Below are 20030 nucleotides of genomic sequence, written 5' to 3' on the forward strand. Positions count from 1 at the left end.
CTAGTGTTGACTTTTTAAGCATGTTTATTCTCAGGCACTTAAATATTGCTTCCGATGTATATCTGCTGCTTTGATGATGTTTGCTTGCCATGCTTGGAGTCATGCATTTCATATCATATCAATTAAAGACATTTAATGCATTGTTTATTAAATACAATGTAATATATTTATCTTCCGCTGCAAAACTCAATAAAACGTCTCATATAGAGTCGTTATCGTTTATACAATTGTGATTTGATATATTTAGTGACGTTATTCTTCCAGGCCCTATCTGGAGGACGTCACAGATTGGTATCAGAGCAGTTTGTTGTAGAGAACCAGGATTTCATTTTATGTGTGCCTTATACAATTAAGTACCTTAGCAATGTAGGACTACAACTTTCCTTGACCATAGTGCCTTTACTTGTTGCCTTTAACTGATAAATGCTACACTATACTTTAGAAACTTTACTTATCTTAGAATGCCGAGTCAATCTAAGAACTCTGCTCACTTTCCTAAGTATTATCAAGTTACGCCACCGCATTTAAATACGACACCATGATTTCTGAAGTTCTTGACATTCCTATGTCATCTATCATGGTTTTGTGTATTACATATGTATTATCTGAAATATTATCCATGATTTTTGAAACTCCTATATTCGTTACTATTCATACTCAAACGTATATAACTCCCTGTTATATCACGTACTTATGTGCCTTATGCCTATATGCATCGGTTTGCGAATCGAAAAATGTCCTTGGGTTATCACAGTATAAAAAATTGAAAGTCTTAAATCGAAAGATTATCAGATTACATAGTTATCTTTTTATGATCTCGACACGTCATACTGCCATTATTGGAGTATAGACACATCATATCTTATTATATCTTATCATATCTATCTCAATAGACTTTGTCTAATACTTTTCCTAAATTTCCTCCGTAAATTACGAAAATCATGTTGCTACAAATACGTATTCAAGGAGACGAATATATCATTCAATATTCAACACCCATTTCATATCAAACCCTAATTCCAAACACATAATATGGATTCTTCGAACTCCTCGAGCTCCAATGGCAGCGTAACCGGAACAAACGAACCAATCAGACATCATCTATTCTGGATGAATTGGGGATGGGTTCATAGTCGACTTAATCAATGGAGAAGTGAAGAAGGAGATCCTTTCCACTCATCAAATTGCCCTATTGGCGAAGAACCTGAAGCACTTACCGGCGAACCAATCCGAAACACTATTTTCATCCTCATTTCCAGGATATCCCATCACGAATATATAATATCTAGAATCCTAGATCTTATTCATCCGCTAGTCCGAACCGCCAATCATCCCGGAGTAAGAGAAGAAGTCAACGAGCTTCGCGCTCGAGTAGTGGCTTTAGAAAATATGGTGCAAAACCCACGAACACCAGCAGCAGAACCAACAGCATAACCATCACCACCAGTACCATCAGCATCACCACCAACATCACCAGCTTCATCAACAACAACATCCGCATCTCACGCCTCAACATCACACTCGGTACCTCGGATATCAACATCATACGCCCCATAGATACCAAGGAATATTAGTAATAATGAGTTAAGATGTATTAACTCATTCTTCCTAAAGAATTATATATGTATACTTGATATATATATATATATATATATATATATATATATATATATATATATATATATATATATATATATATATATATATATATATATATATATGGATTGGAACAATAATAAATCTTTTCGTACTAAGCTATTACGTGTGAATCTTAACTAATATGTACTACTTGGTTAATTCATATCACTAATATGGTATGATGTACATCCTTCGTTAATGACTTAACAATCGTTAATCACTGCTTCAGCACAATAAACTCCATTTCATAATAAATCAAGTGTATTACTCAAATACATGATTGATTGTATACTTTCATTTTTGATGTACTCAAAACTTTCTAGAAAACATCATTCGTGCCTTGTAAATTTCACAAGAAATCCACGAGCACCAACATCATATACCGAGATATATCATTAACAATGAACGATGAAGTATTGATTCATAACTTCATTAAAGAAATATTTCGCGACGATTATGTAATCTCTCAAGTTTTGAAGATTATTTATTCTCGTTTCAACCGCAAATCAAATGAGTGTAATATTATATTAACTCGTTAAATCTATATATATCTGAAGGATACATATATGAACGTATATCTTCATAAAAATTGTAATTAAAAATTCTTTTGTACAAACTGTTAATTGTGAAAATATTTTAACGGGTAGGTAATACCCGAGAAATATTTATATCTCACATTATTATGTTACATTATACATTCTTCAATTCTGATTCAATAATCAGTAACTATACTACTTACATCCACATATGTATCCGTTCACTAAAGAACAACCATTTTTATACAAATTCAATTACATATTCTAATTTTGACATATCGGAATTTAAGTAAAGCTTTAGCAAGTGTTATCTTCCTAAAGATCACTACATTCATGAATTATATTCATTCGTATTCTATGATGAATTATCACATCAAACCACCGAAATTATCATTCATTACTTTTGAAATCAACAACGCCTATTCGTCAACCATTAGATCCGTTGACGATTACAATCAGCGGTTAATCATCTAAAAATAAAATTTCTTGAAACCATCTCAGATTGATAATCAATGATTCAGATTCGTTAACCTTGAGAATGCAGACGAAGCAGCAAAAGCTATAGATGGTCTTAATGGCCAAAAGTTTGATGATAAAGAATGGTATAAGCTCAGATTTAGAACTGGAAAACGGATTGAGCAAACTATGAAGGAGGCTGTGGACAAATCACAAGGACTAAACCTATACTTAAGGAATCTAGATGATTTGATTTCTGATGGAAATTACATAAGACAAATAATCTCCTTATGCATTCTAAATCCTTACAGAAGAATTTTCCTCATTATCATTCGATCTTAGAAATTCTAAGATATCATCGTATCTTTCGTTATAAATATCCTCTATATTTCTGAAGATATCTTCATAACGATGTTGTCCGCAATTAATTATCTCTTTGCGATATCTTTATTATATCATAAAGGAAACTGTATTAGTTTCTATATTCTGTAAAAAAAATTTAATGTTTTGAAGAAGTGTTGGGAATTGAAGCATGAGTTAGTATAATATAATGACGTCAAGCCAACGTGATTATATTACAGTAAGTCATGCTAAATTTTTAATGGAAGATGATGGTTCATAGACTTTATAAATCATCATTTGCGATGTTACATGACTCTTACATTCTATTTAACCTCTAAACATATCAAGAAAATATTTTTCTTGATGATTCGGTCTTTTCCGGATATTCTGGTAATTTGACAAATCAAATTGTGCTATTACCTTTCCTTTCTACTTTATATATTATGATCATTCGAAACTTCATACCTACGAATTCTGGACCATTACTTGCTTTACAAAAGCATGAAGCTCCGACATATAAGGAAAAATACAAAGCCCGATAACAACACCGAAATTACAAACCTTGTATATCAATGCGTATAGCAACATAAAGACACGGGAGAATTAAAAACACTATAACCCCAAGGTAATAGTAGAAGTAAACAGATTCCTCCGGGGGTAGATGAAAAAGAAGAAAGACAGAAGCGATAATCAGAAAAATATCCAGGATAAGAACTGGATGGAGCATTTTCACAATCTTTGGAAGTACGAATTGAGGAAGAAAGTATAGAAGTGGTGAAGATAATGAAACGAAAAAAGCTAATTTATAACGAAATTCCAGACACGGCAATCAAGGCAATTTACCGCATTTAATCAAAGAAAATCCTAATTTCCTTAATTACCGGAGAATCAAATCTTATAAAGATTTCAAAGATTTCTTTAAATCCCTTAAATTCCGGAAATCAACTTTAGCTATGTCAAAAGTTAAGGCGAACATTTAATTTTCTCATTCACTCTTTTATGATAGCTTCGTTTATACTCTTCCAATAATCAAATCGTTTTATCCATATTATTCGAAGGTGATAAAACTCTATTTTTCAACTCATATTCATCATTAAAATATTCTTGTTGTAAACAATGACGATCTCTATCAAATTTCATGACAGTGATTTCACGAACCGCTCTCTGTTTTGTCTGCCCTAATATTGTGGCATAAACGCTCACAGTTTTAAATGAGCTCAATACTATTCATAACACATTTCATGTGTTCAGTTTACTGAAATGCTTGTATAACACCAGCATCCCTTTTAAGGATAACCTAGTCAAATGACACTCTTGCTACTCCTTTAGATAACCTCCGCATTAATGATAAAATGCACTTCATAGAAGAACCTATAGAAATTATGGTTCGTATGATTTAAACGCTTGTATGATTTAAACGCTTGAAACAGAACAATATTCTATCCGTTGGAATTCACGAAAGGCCCCGAGCATACCTGGGAACGTGAAGACCAAATAAAACGGAAATATCCTCACATGTTTACAAAAAACGCCGATTGATGGCAACAACTAAATTTTGGGACGAAATTTCTTTTAACGGGTAGGTACTATGACAACCCGAAAATTTCTGACTAAACTTAAACCTAACTTTTATATGATTCCGACGATTCACGAACAATTTTATGTATATATATATATATATATATATATATATATATATATATATATATATATATATATATATATATATATATATATATATATATATATGTATATATATATATATATTAATTAAAAACGTTACGTGTTATAATAATTTCTATTATTTAAACGATTTTAAAATAAACTTTAAAATATAATTGATTTTGAAAAACTAAATATTAAATAAATATTTCAAATATATATTTTTTCAATGTAATAAATTAGAAAAAGAAAATAATACTTATCATGTAGTAAATGTAATAATAATAATAATAATAATAATAATAATAATAATAATAATAATAATAATAATAATAATAATAATAATAATAATAATAATAATAATAATAATAATAATAATAATAATAATAATGAGACTAAAAAGAATCCTAAACAAATACATCCTTATTTTGACTAAAAATAAATAAAAATTTAAAAAATGAAAGTATAAACTAGTACATCCTTATGTTGACTAAAAATAAAATTATAAATTAGTATACATATAGTCAATTTTGGTACATAAAGTATGTATTTTTATATTGAAATTTTAGGCTATAAATACTCATGAATGCAAGCATTAAACTTGCACCATTTCTCACACTTACAAAGTGTTTCTTTCTTTCTCTCCATTATCATCTTTGTTCGTACACTTCATTATTAGTATTCTTAATCAAGAATCAAACCACTAAAGGTAGTTATAAGCCTACTGAATTATAACATATTATTATTATTTATACATAAAATACTACGACGAAGTCATGAGCGGGTCATTTCAAAACGGGTTTTATGAGCGGGATAGAGCTAAGGAAAGTATAGGTTATAGCTATGGAGGTTATGGGTATTGTTCGTGAGGTCAACCTAGCATTTGTAATGTCCGTTACATCTGCGTACTTTTTCCAGCAATATTGAGTCACAATATTGATACGTGAGTGATGTTTCCATTTTCAATTATTATTATTATTACTATCGTTATTATCACCAAGGTTATGATCAAGATAACGTGCACTATATTTGAACCTCAACGCTACTTAAGGCCTAGGGTGATCCTTGGTACCATTATGGGACGCTTGTGGATCTCGAATGCCAAACATAGATTTTGGTCAAGAGATCCTGGGCCAACCGGTAACAACTGATCATTCAAGTGACTTGTATGATAGCAACGAGATTTGAGATTGTCGTACAACGTCTTGTTAAAGATTATAACCCGAACTTTCTATAATTGGAAAGTTACTAAAAGTGGAAACTTTCCATAGATAGTAACCTTTCCGAAAATGGAATTTCTTTCAGAAAACCATTATCATTGGTATAGTTACCATACTTATGTCTATTAGACAACATCTGATCTACATTCTATCTCTAGGTTGAGATCCTGGTCACTTATTTCCATTCATTTCATTCCTTTCAAGGAATACTTCAACTGCTATTTAAGGTGAGTTTTCATAGTTCCCTTTTTATCTATATTTTTGGGCTGAGAATACATGCGCTACTTTTATAACTGTTTTTATGAAATGAATACAAATACTAAAACTGATTTTTCGTGAGTTTTCATATGCTCCCTTTTACTCTTTATATTTTTGGGCTGAGAATACATGCGCTACTTTTATAACTGTTTTTATGAAATGAATACAAATACTAAAACTGATTTTTCGTGAGTCTATTTGATTCCCTTTTACTCTTTACATTTTTGGGCTGAGAATACATGCACAACTTTTATAACGGTTTTACACGCTAGACACAAGTACCAACTTTAAACTACGCTATACCCGGCTATGTCCGACTAAGTCCCTAACCGACAAGTATAAACACAACTTGTCTTTGGGGTAAACTATGAACAACTTTTGGATCTACATGATCTACTAATTGGTCCCTGCGAGACCAAGCTTATGAACAACTTTTGGATCTGCGTGATCTACTAATTGGTCCTTGTGAGACCAAGCTTATGAATAACTTTTGGATTTGCATGATCTACTAATTGGTCCATGTGAGACCAAGCTTTTGAATAACTTTTGGATCTGCGTGATCTACTAATTAGTCCCTGCGAGACCAAGCTTATGAATAACTTTTGGATCTGCGTGATCTACTTTTTGGTCCCTGCGAGACCAACTTTATGAACAACTTTTGGATCTGCGAGATCTACTAATTGGTCCCTGCGAGACCAAGCTTATGAACAAAAATCTTGTGATCTAACACTATTACTGAAATCATTATTTATGACAAACCTATGAACTCACTCAACCTAGTGTTGACTTTTTAAGCATGTTTATTCTCAGGTACTTAAATATTGCTTCCGCTGTATATCTGCTGCTTTGATGATGATTGCTTGCCATGCTTGGAGTCATGCATTTCATATCATATCAATTAAAGACATTTAATGCATTGTTCATTAAATACATTGTAATCTATTTATCTTCCGCTGCAAAACTCAATAAAACCTCTCAAATAGAGTCGTTCTCGTTTATACAATTGTGATTTGATATATTTAGTGACGTTATTCTTCCAGGCCCTATCTGGAGGACGTCACACAAGGACTATCGGTAGACTCTAGTCCAATTAGTTAGTCGTTAAAGTCCCGTTTAAGCCGTCCGTCCTCTTGTTATTCTGTGATTAGTGACCAGTGACTTAAGCTATGCTTGATGCTTATAGTGATGTCCATCTAGATATTTTCATTCACTTAACGGTGCGCTAATTCCTCCACAGTTTTTCTTTTGCAGGTTAGGTGATGCATGCTAGTTGGTTTGGGTGCTGAAGGAATTTGAAGTTATGTTAGACATAGTAGTGAACTCTGATATTTTGTATAAACAACATTACAATGGTTATGTCGTCACGTAACACATGTGTTTTGGATAATCGTATATATATATATATATATATATATATATATATATATATATATATATATATATATATATATATATATATATATATATATATATATATATATGATGTGTTTAATGACTTTCGATGTGGTTTAAAAAGAAAAACGTACGGTGTTGCATATATAAAAAAAAATCTACATTAAAAATATATTTTGTTTTAGAAAACTAGAAGTTTATTAAATGCTTTTTTACTTGTTGAAGTAAACATTTAATTTTATAGATAGGTATTAACATATGACATAGTGCACATTTTTTTATTATTTTTTAAAAAAAACTATTCCATTCGTTTCAAAATAAATGTTTTGCTTGATTTTTTAGGGTCTTTCTTTTGAAATTTTAGCTTGAAATATTTTTATTTGTGTTATATAAAATTTGATAAATTTTATATGAATAGATTTGATTTTAAAATGTGTTCTTATTGATATAATTTTTATTAAATATTATATAATACAGTGAAAAAATTTAAAGTCAAAGTATTAAAAAAAGATCATGAAAATTCAAATAAAACACTTATTTTAAGACGGATGAAATACTATGTATTAATTAGAGAGTATCAATTATCAATTATATGTACTAAAATATACACCAACATACAAATGTTGCTTGAAGTTATATAGAATGTACGTACTCGTAAAATGTAAAAAGAGAATATTACTTTTCATTTCACTCACTTCCAACAAGTTGGCCATCAATCATGGCACACGTTTTTTTTTTTTTTTTTAAGTACACACACAAATAACCACACTAATCTATAATAATAATAACACAATTTATTTAAATGTGTAAATTAACATGTAGTATAGGGACTTTTTATGTAATTTGTTGCAACTATATATATCAAGCAAATAAGCTTCATTTATATCATTTCATAAACAAAAACAAAACATATGGCTTTCACATATAATTTATCCCCTCTTAAGCCTGGCATCATTTTGCCAAGTTTTACAACTAAACCTTGTTTAGTTTCCAAACCAAATTCTTCCAACCCTATATTCTTCAACCAAGTGGCTCCATTAAATCATAAATATGTTTGTGCAACGATTGCAAATGTATCAACTGATTTAATATACAAAGATGTCAAACCGAATATTCGAAAAACAAAATTACCTGCGGGTCTTGTAGAAGAACTAATGCCAAAACATATAGCGTTTATAATGGATGGTAATCGTCGATGGGCACAAGAAAAAGGTTGGTCTCCGATGACTGGTCATACTGCCATGAGAAAGACACTCCAATCTCTTCTCCTAAAATGTAACGATTTAAAAATCAAATCCGTGTCGACTTATGCATTTTCTACTGAAAATTGGACTCGACCAATTGTAAGTATATCGATCCCTCTCTTCATAGTAATCAATTATAAGTTATTATTAGCTAATACAATATATTGTTGTGTGTTATATTCTATTTACGTTTTTTAATACAAGTTATATCAAGTGATTGTGTTATATAATAAAAAAATCTTAATAAACACAAATGTCTTAAGTTCAAACCTTACTAACAATAAATCTTGTGGTGGCAGACTGGCAGAGAAAGAGCTGGATACCATTACATGATAATCCTATTAGGCTGAATATATATGAGTAAAATTTGTCCACACCGAACATGAAAAATCTACTCCATTTTTTTCATTTTGGGTGCTGTTAAAACAATTGAAATCGAAATATTAACCTATACACTTTATTTTACAGTGTGTATTGTCATTGTAAAATAACGAATTAGAAAATAGTGATATATTTGAGATCGTAAGTATTTCATATTTATGAAGTGGTTAAGTTGTGGCTAGAAGATCAGTTTTGATGGGTTATGATCATGTGACAAGATCCCTTTAATCTTGATGGATCATGGTCACAAGTCACAACAATCCCAAAAGAGCCCATTTCTGTTAATGGATCATGAGTGAAAACAGACTCAAATCAGCCCAGGGTCAAAATATACCCAAACAGACCCAAATTAGCCCATTAATATGTTATTTACCCTAACCTTGATGAACTAGAATTCATAAATATTCCAAAATAAATAAATAACCACTATATATATATATATATATATATATATATATATATATATATATATATATATATATATATATATATATATATATATATATATATATATATATATATATATATATATATCATTTATAACTGCAGGAAGAAGTTGATTTCTTAATGGAGATGTATGAAGATTTATTGAGGACAGATGCAGAGGTGCTCTTGAGGTATAAATATTTAGTAATCACCATTTAGTTAAAATGAAAACCAGAACTATAACTAATAGATTTAAATTGTTTGAAAACGTTTTTTTTTTTTCTTGATTTTTCAGTCTTGGGTGTCAAGTAAATGTAATGGGAAGAAAATCTGATCTTTCGGAGTCATTTCAAAAGCTCTGCGTCGAAATAGATGAGAAATCAAGGTTGAATTCAGGGATGCAAGTTAACTATGCAATCAACTATAGCGGCAAATACGACATCATTCAAGCTTGTAAAAGCATTGCTGCGCAAGTTAAGGATGGTGTTCTTGTTCCTAACCAAATCAATGAAAAATGTTTTACACAAGAATTGTGTACAAAAATGAATGATTTTCCGTACCCTGATTTGGTTATACGTACAAGTGGTGAAATTAGGCTTAGTAATTTTATGTTGTGGCAAATGGCGTATAGTGAGCTTTATTTCACGAAGAAATATTTCCCCGATTTTAAGGAAAATGATCTCATTGAAGCGATCGTTGCATTTCAAGAAATTCGTAAATGACTGTAACCTGTTATTGTTTCGACGAATATGATATAATAAACAATTAGTTTCATTTGACAAATGTTGAATTGAAGTTGGTTAGCTAATATGTCTCTAAGGATATAATAAACAATTAGTTTCATTTGACAAATGTTGAATTGAAGTTGGTTAGCTAATATGTCTCTAAGTACCTGTTTACTTAGGCATTAATGAGCTTAATGTTTAAAATAGATTATTCGGTCACCCTCCTTACTTGTTTACTTGCACCTTATTCATTCACCAAAACTTAAAAGTGACTTTATCGGTCACGAACAAAAGCCTACTACTCCCCATTTAGTCATTTTATTTCCAAATTACCCATCCCCTTTTGCCTTTATTTTGCACATATTCTTCATATTTTTTTTGGGTAAGCGAGGAAACACTCCTATGAACGAGCATATTGGCTCCCCCATAGAAGGTAAAACCTCGGGTAATTAAGCCCCACGAGCGCGAGACCTGGTACCAGGTGAATTGCGCATTATGCGCACCCTCTAGTCACACTCCCTTTTGGAACAATCTGGCGTAGCCATGAATTGAACCCGGGTGGTGTGCTTCATTGGGCAACTCGGTGCATATTCTTCATATTAGTGAAAAATAAAACAAATCTATTGCTCAATCGTTGGTAAAGTGTCGACGTTTGTTTGATCGACTACTACAGTCTTTAATGAATCAAATCAACCGTACTTCTTGATGAACGAAACGCACCTCTGGTCACACTTCTTGCTCAATGGTTATGAATATTGAAAAATTGAATCGGGCTGAATCGAGGTAGAAGGAAATGAAAAAGGTTTTCATCCATATGATTTTGGTTTTTTAATATTTTGGAGGATGAATTTCTCGAATTGTTTTGTAGGAGGATGAATTTCTAGAAAGGTTTTGGTGAAAACAAATACTGATTACGGAGTATTTATATATATATAAATTGTGATAAATGGTGTCAACCTATGATTGATTGGCACCATTTGTTAATAGTAACTTTTTTTTTTCTTTTCTAAAACATGATTTGCCAACACCCCCGAACCACTAACCCAATACCATCCGGATCCCCTGACCCGCTCCACCTACCCGACCCGAATACCCGCTACTGTAGCTACATTACTTTTTTTTTCGACGAAACCAACCCGCAGCGAAAGCGCGAGCCAAAAGACTAGTTACATTTAAAATTAGGGGGAAGAAGTTTCTAGATATACATATTTGTCAAAGAAATGTTTTTCATTATCTATAATTTCTATTAAAATGATGATGTCATTATTAGACTAATTCCTTTGTTAAGAAAAAAAAATCTAGATTACTTAAATGATGTCATTAATCCTAAATATTTTATAATTAAAAAAAATTGTATTTATAGTAACTAACTTGATGATGTCATAAAAATAATTAACTATTTTAAATAAAATTATTAACATGTTAATTGTATAATATATGAAGCATTATGTACAACTTTATGATAAAATACTCTCATGACCATATGTACAATATTTGAAGCAATATGTACAACCTTATGGTAAAACATGTAACGACCCGCCTTTTTCGACTTATATTGTTTTGCTTATTACTTTCACGAAACTGCGTATTTGTGCGTACTGAGCTATATTATATTCTGGGATCTTAATTCATGTTAATTACTTTCGTTAATACCTTACAACGTGCCATTAAGTACGTAATTACTTAACTTGATCCCCGAATACTTTTACGACCGTTAGTGTCACTTGACGTTGAGAACGAGCTATGTGTTTTGGTACACGTTTAACTTTTGTCGTAATTGGAATATTACGACTACGTAATACTAATTGTTATTTTCTAATGACAATTACTTGGGCTTTTGGTTTCTTAATTAGGCTTAGTAATTTACTTATGCTCACTAGTTAGTCTTGTTGGACTTTCTACCTTGTTGGACTCAAGCCCACCCTACTCTAGCTAATGGACTATTTAATTAGCCCAATTTTAATAAGTTTATGACGCATATAAATGTAAGACAAATACCCATTTATTAGAGGGAACATACTAGCATTTTTGTTAACCATAATCACAATTGTTGCATGGGATCCCAACATAAGCACCAACTTTAAACCACCATTAACCAAAAAGCAAAAGTTGTCCCCCCTCCCCTTGTCCCCCCTAAACCCACGGTCACCACCACCTCACCACTCTATAAACACCAAGCAAATCTCACCCATTTCACACTTAATCTCATTCACATTTTACACACTGATATTACTCAAATTACTCATATCTTTAGTCGTAATATCGCGTGCTATTGTTGTTTATTTCATATGTAAACATAGTAATTCCGTTTGTATTTCATATTATTGTAATGTAGTCTAGAATCATTGTAAACTTGAAGAAATATGGAAGATTATATATAAGATACAGCTCAGAGATCGAAAACAAGACCAGAGAGCCAAAGACAGAAGGGTGCGCTCAACGCACCACAAAGTGTGCGCTCAGCGCACATTGTATAATTTTGATCAGAAGATTTCTTGGCCAAAACCAAAGTGCGCCAAGCCTAGTGCGCGCCGCGCACAGTAGTGCACTCAGCGCACAGTAGTGCGCTCAGCGCACAGTAGTGCGCTCAGCGCATCCCTCCGCGCACTTTTACCAGAAAAGCAGATTTGAACGTGCGATGTCGAGCTGTAAAGAAAAAGTGGGTTAGGTGAAGAGTTCGCTCAGCGCACCCTTACTATGCGCGCCGCGCACAGTGCTTTTCACCAACTGTTCAGCTTATTTAATTCCATTTCCAGTTTCATTTCAAGGGTACCAGTTTCCTTTATGTTCAGAGACGAAAACATACGATTCAAAGCAGTTCTTGAGCTTATCAAAGTGCATCTAAGCACTCAAATCATTGAAGAATCCAAGATCATTCAAGAGCTTCATCCAAGATTACTCCTAAAAGGTTAATCTTGTATTTACAATGAATTCTATCTTTGTTACTGTTGTGTTTAAGTTTTCAAGAATGATTGTTAGCTAGTCCATTTTATATTCATCTAGATAAATAACCGAGATGTTGAATGTTTACTATTGATTGATTGTTATTATGTACGATAGTTTGATGTTTGAATACAAGAACCATTCTTGTTAAGTTTAATCCTTTCGATTCAACTAGTTGATATGTTCATTTGATTAAGAAACATCATCTTGTTAAGTTAATGTATTAATTTACACCTAGTGACATGTGTTTATCCGTCTTTTACCAAAAGGGATAAGTTGAGTTCAAATGGTTAATTTACATAAGAATGTAAGAACGACTCTTGTAGATACTTTGGAATAGCTTAATTAGTATGTGTAATTGTCTAGGAGAATGACCAATTCCTTAGAATCTGTTATACACACTTTCAACTACCTAGTTCCATCAATTAACATGTGTTAGTGATTTGCCTTATCTAGTGACGTTTATAGGGATCATATTATAACACTTAGTTAATTATTTGGGTTGGGTGAATTGAGCATTTAACCAGACCAAGGGAATGAACTACGTTAAACCTTTAGTTGATATAGGAGTGGATCATGTACAACACACCATTGACTTGATCATTCTTCAAGTCTTCAAACTAGTTGAATTAGTTGATTACAAATAGGAGGTCTTAGATGACAAGAACATCACTTGCGTCGTGTAATCCCGTTTGAGTGTTTGCGCAAGACTACTCTTGGTGAACCAATTAATTAGTTCTCGTGCATAACCAATCAATTCGATCTTAATCCTAAATAACATTCAACATTAAGGGTAAAAAGTCTAGATGAGCATATTTCTTTAATTTGATATCAAAACTATCTTTCTATTTTCATAAACTAAAAATACCAAAAATATTGTCTTTTTAATCTTATTCATCACTTGATTCGCCCATCGTAAAAGGGCAAATCAAAATATATCTTGTACTTGTAATTTTCTTAGTTAATCACAATTTAGTTTATAATCCTAATTTGATTTAGATATTGTCCTTGGAACGATACACGGATTTTACCATTTACTATACTACTACACGATCGGGTACACTGCCCGTTAGTGTGTAGCAATCTCTAATCGGTATTTTTCCATACTATTTCATACAACAATTCATATACCACGTTTTTCATATCACACACATTTACTCTCTAATTCTCTCTAGTCTTTCTCACTCTAAAAAGTGTAAGTTTTAAATTTTCTTCTTCTTCTTTTCTTCTTCATAAAATCGACATCATCATCATCATTTAAAGGATCAAGCTTTTAGCTTTTGTTCTTGTTATATCTTGTAGATTCAAACTTTGGTTTGAATCCTTCAAGAACATGAAAGATTCAAGCTTTCTAGCTTTGAATCTCCATTACTTTGTTGGATCTAGGTTTTCTAGCTTATGATTCCTTTATTTTGTTAAAAAGATCAAAACTTGTGTTTATGATCTTCATAAAGCTTGAAGATCTAGCCTTTTGCTTTAAGGATCTTCACGAACATTAAAGATCCAAGCTTTCTAGCTTAGGGTTTCATTATTTTTTTAAAGATCTTAGCTTTTTAGCCTATGGTCTCATTACTTTCACTAGATCTTAGCTTTCTAGCTTATGGTCTCATTAATCTTGTAAAGATCCAAGCTTTCTAGCTTAGGGTTTTCTTAATACTTGAGATCTAAGTTATCATTGTAGATCTCACTTACTTGGAACCTTTTTGTGTTTGTTGTGATGATAAAGATCAAGTCTTCATCATCTCATATGATGAAAATGCATAAACTTGTGTAAAAATGACAAAGGTTGAAGCTTTATTGAGTTTATGCAATAAAGAGGCAACCTTGATGTTCAAAACTTGTAGAATGTTAGCTTTTACTCTTAGTTGTGTGTTTATGGTTGAAACTTGGTCAAAGTTATGCTAAAACATCAAAGAGTTGTACACTTGAAGCTTACACGCATCAAGGATGAGAACCGTGATGAGCATCAAGCACCAAGAAACCCACCGGAGCACTTGTTTGCTATTTTTTGGAGTCTGATCAGGCTCTTAGGACTTCTGGAAAACTGATTTTAAGATAGTTCGTTTCGAGTAGATAACTTTTCGTTTAGGCCTCGCCTAAATCTGATATACGGTTTAGGATTTATAGCCTTCCAAAAGTCACTACGCCGTTATAACGACGTGCTGAAAAATTCTGACCTACTCGCGCTTGAACCGTTGCCACGGTCAAACGACATCAAGTTAGGATCTGAAAATTGTATAGCGGTTAGAGGACTCATATACGGAGCCTTGGCCACTGACCACGCTTCTTTTCGTTTTGTATAGAGGTCGTAGCAGCTGTCCGAAATCAGCCTTTTGTTTCGATCTCTATTCTTGTTGAAAACTTACTTTATCTTTTACGTATGATGATAATGATGATGATGATGATGATACTTAAGACTTAATTTATTTACTTTTAAACTTTTGGGGACAATATACTGACTTAGTGACCTTTGACTTAGGTTGACGACCTTTCGGACCGACTTACTACCTACATACTTTTCATATCGACTTTTACTGCTTATTCACTGTGAGTTATAGCTTCCCTTTTTACTTTACTATTTTTAGAACTGAGAATACATGCGCTTTTTATGTTTTACATACTAGACATGAGTACTTAAACTTTATATATGTGTGGGTTATATAACGGCACAAAGATTCCCCTTAGCACGGTAACGTTTAATCATTGGTTTTTGAACCGGTGAACGCGAATACTAGATATGGATCCATAGGGTTTGACATCCCCACTCGGGCTAGTCGCGCTAGCATTTAACGGGTGTTTGATACTTCGAGGACATACGCACTCGCCAAGTGTACTTTTAGGGCGTGATATTTACTTTACGTTAAGTTAGTTACCGGGTGCCCACGGTTAAGCATATACTTTTCATACTGTTTTGAATATGAAATCTCGTGGTCTACATTTTGTTACTGATTACAAACAAACTATAGCTCACCAACATTCGTGTTGACCTTTTTAAGCGTGTATTTCTCAGGTGCTTAGACGTTGTTGCTTCCGTTGTTAGAATTGCTGTTTTAGTCTTGGTGTTATAGACTTGCTGTTACAGACTCGCTGTGTTAGACTTCCGCTGCATTGTTTAGAGATGTCTCAATCATGGAACTTTTATTTTGCATTCTCAACTTATGTTATTTTGAATAATGGCTTTGTAACGACCTTTGTGTCACGTCATCTTTTGTAAAACGTTATCTTTTCATGAATGCAAAACTTGTTTTAAAACATTATGTAGTATTATACCGTGTAATGAACCTGTTGTTGACGATTCGTACATGATGGTTTTGTACGGGGCGTCACAAAACACTGACCATATGTACAACATTTGAAACATTATATACAAGTTTATGATAAAACACCCCATGAACACATGTACAAACTTTGAAGCATATTGTACAGCCTTTATATAATAATTGTATTTTAGTTTTTAAAAAAATAAAATTAAAGAGACATTTGTTATTACTAATAATTATTATTATTATTATTATTATTATTATTATTATTATTATTATAAATATAAATACTCAATTTTAGAGCAAACTTTATTATTATTATTATATTATTATTATTATTCAAAACTGGGTCATCTTTACGGAATTAATTACGTTACATATGTATGCGAAATACATGTCTCAATAAAATGTTGTAATGTAGCTTTTATGACAAAAAATAATAATTGTGATGAAAATTGAAATAAGGTGGTGGGAGAATAAATGTATTCTGACCAAGTTTCTTAGTCGGAATCTGTAGTTTTACGGGTCATTAAACTAAATGACGTTAGCATTTACATTCACTTAATGCCTAAAACATATCATTAAACTGTTTCGTTGAAACAAACCCGTAATTTCACGGGTCATTTCACTAGTTGCTTTTATTTGATTTATTTTTACATAGTACGATGATGCATATAATTATAGTTACGGAGATTTTTTTTTTTGTATAAATATATAAATATAGATCTTTGAATAAGAAAATAAAATATTTTAAGTAAGGGTATATTTGTCATTTACATCATTCAGATAATTCATTCAGCAAAAAAGTAAACAACATTTTAATAGTATCAAATTATTTCATACTGCCATCTGTATCCATATACCTATCTTTACCAATAACATGACTTAACAGAAAAAAAGTAAACAGACCCTAAGATCATATATATTACATATTTTTTTATTCTATATGCTAACTGAGGTAGGACAGTTGGTCGTTCCCAACCCAAACTCACCCAAAACGGCATATCCAAAAAAGAATTAAATCCACCCCTTAAATTTTACCTCATGTACAACAACAACCCTCAAAACAAGGGGGTAAAATGTAAAAACATAAAATTATAAAAAAAAATTAAAACTAACTTCACCCAAATTTTTAACGGGCTCCATTTTCCCGCTCACTTCGAGTTAAACTTTTCCGACATCACCGTTCAACCCGGAATAATTTTACAAACACAACGCAACTAACTACGCGCGAAACGAACTGTTTTTAAAAAACGTTAAATATTTCGAGCTACTTTTATACATATACATACACGTATAATAAACAACTCAAACTAACCACCTCATATCGATGGTTCCGATCCCTTTTCTACGAGATTTTCCCGGCGTAAAAAACGCGTTGTAGATTGGGTATACTAGGTACTAACCAAGTGTTTCCAAAAAATACCCGTTGCAATGCGTTTTAAATTCTGTAAATACATAACGCTACGTTAAATATAAATATGGAACCCGAAAGGCTCTGCCGCATCACGCAGGCCGGTATTATTCTCGAAAGGCTGTGCCGCATCACGTAGGCCGGTATTTTTCTAGTTACATATATATTCATTTGGAAAATGAATGAACATGTAATCCAATTCAATTTCAATTTTGAAATTCATTTCTTTTCAATATATTAAATATTACATATCATAGTCATGGCTATAACTCAAGTCAAAGATTGGTGGAGTGTCTTTACGTGTTTGTTGGTGATCAAAGGGTATGTGTTCAAGTCTTGTTTGTACCCCTTCTTCCTTTACTTATTTATTTTATATTTCACCCTTTTAATCCTCATTTTAATTACTTTTTTATAATACACCCCTTAACCTTTAATCCTTATTTTTATTTAATTTTTCATAATAACCTCTTTAATAATTATTTTTTTAAAAATTAATCCTCCCACTCTCATTCTTTTATTTTTAAATTCTTTTTTAATGTAATCTTTCTTACAATATTTATATAACTTATTTTAAATTTTCTTGATCACTTTTTTTTATTTAAAATCTTTTTTTATCATTACAATATTTTCTCTACTCTCACACTTTACTATTAAATAAAAAAAAATATTAAATTATGTTGATTTTAATTAGTGATTTGAAACATATTGGATCTTTAAAATCTTTTTAAACTTTTTTTTTTCTCTTTATCTTTACAATATTTTATCTACTCTCACACTTTACTATTAAATAACAAGAATATTCAAATTATGTTGATTTTAATTAGTGATTTGAAACATATTGTATCTTTGATTTTGTTAGGGTTTTTAACGTTTAAGTATTTAATGTAAAACGTAAGTTGTGTACAACGAAAATCTAGCTAATTATGTTATATAAAAAAAAAAATAAGGAGTCCGTCGCCGCAGCGTACGGCTGACGTCAAAACTTGTTTAAATTAATTTAGAGTTGACTATTGACTATTCTAAAGATCAAATAGTAGTGTTAAGATTGTTTTTCAAAGACCACTCATATTATTTTATCTTATACTATCACTTCTCTCTTATATATAATAAAAATGAATAATCATTTTGAATAATTAAACCATTAAATAGTGAATTTAGCTAATTAAACCATCACCATTGTACTCTTACACTAAATATGGAAACGTTTTTATCGTTTGTGGGTAATTACGTAATTTCACTTCTACTTTTTTGTTTTTTTATTAACCTACTTATTAGCCAGAGGTCTATTCGAAAGCAATCTCTCTATTCACAGAACATTGAGAGGGAGAACTTTCTTTACTCTTGGGGTGTTTCACTAGAAATGACTTGTCTTTATTCTATGATAAGGGAAAAGATTGTCTACATCTTACCTCTCTTATACCTCACTTATATGAGATTGAGTTTTGTTGTTGTTAATTTGTTATATTTACTAAATCACTACATAAATTAAACTGATGGTATACGAAACAATAATTTTCACCACCACAAGTACATTTCAATTTTAATCCATGTTAAAAGCGGAGTATTTGTTAGTCAACCAGCCTGACTTGACAAATTTGCACCCTTATGTGTAAATTTACTGTACGACCTATTTACAAGACTGAATAATACACTCTGATTGGTCCTCTGCTATTGTTCACGTTTTTTGTTTTGCTTTTCTTTTTCAACTACAAACTTTAAGGGTGAAGAAATGTTTTCGTTGGTCAAATAATGTGGGCGACTATATCATTGATTATTGGAGTATATACTACGCATGTATTATTTGAGGTTCAAATTTTTTATTATCATTATATTAGAAAAGATGCGTAGCAAATATGTTTGATATATCTCCAAATGAAATATTCATTTAAATAGTTAATTTTGCTTGAAATCTTACGATCACATGTGATTGTCATAACAATCACATGTGATTGTTTCGCGTTTTTGATCTTAGTCAATCACATGTGATTGTCTCGCGTTTTTAATCCTAGCCATTAATTTTATTGATCAAAGAGTTGAGATTTGTCCCCTGGTTTTGAAACAAAATTAAGGATGCAAATGAATATTTCTCATATCTCCTGACATATGTTTTTATATTTATTTTTCTTTTGTATC

General features: G+C 31.5%; 1 protein-coding gene across 1 annotated transcript; it reads left to right on the plus strand.

Moving 5' to 3' along the window:
* The first annotated feature begins 8479 nt into the window (after positions 1-8479).
* On the plus strand, positions 8480-10281 carry LOC139899022 (dehydrodolichyl diphosphate synthase 2-like). Its single transcript, XM_071881830.1, has 3 exons — positions 8480-8847; positions 9679-9746; positions 9851-10281. The coding sequence occupies exons 1-3, from the start codon at positions 8659-8661 to the stop codon at positions 10275-10277; spliced, it is 684 nt and encodes a 227-aa protein (XP_071737931.1). The 5' UTR covers positions 8480-8658; the 3' UTR covers positions 10278-10281.
* The last annotated feature ends 9749 nt before the right edge of the window (positions 10282-20030 follow it).

This window comes from Rutidosis leptorrhynchoides, chromosome 3 (assembly GCF_046630445.1).
Source record: "Rutidosis leptorrhynchoides isolate AG116_Rl617_1_P2 chromosome 3, CSIRO_AGI_Rlap_v1, whole genome shotgun sequence".
NCBI lineage: Eukaryota > Viridiplantae > Streptophyta > Magnoliopsida > Asterales > Asteraceae > Rutidosis > Rutidosis leptorrhynchoides.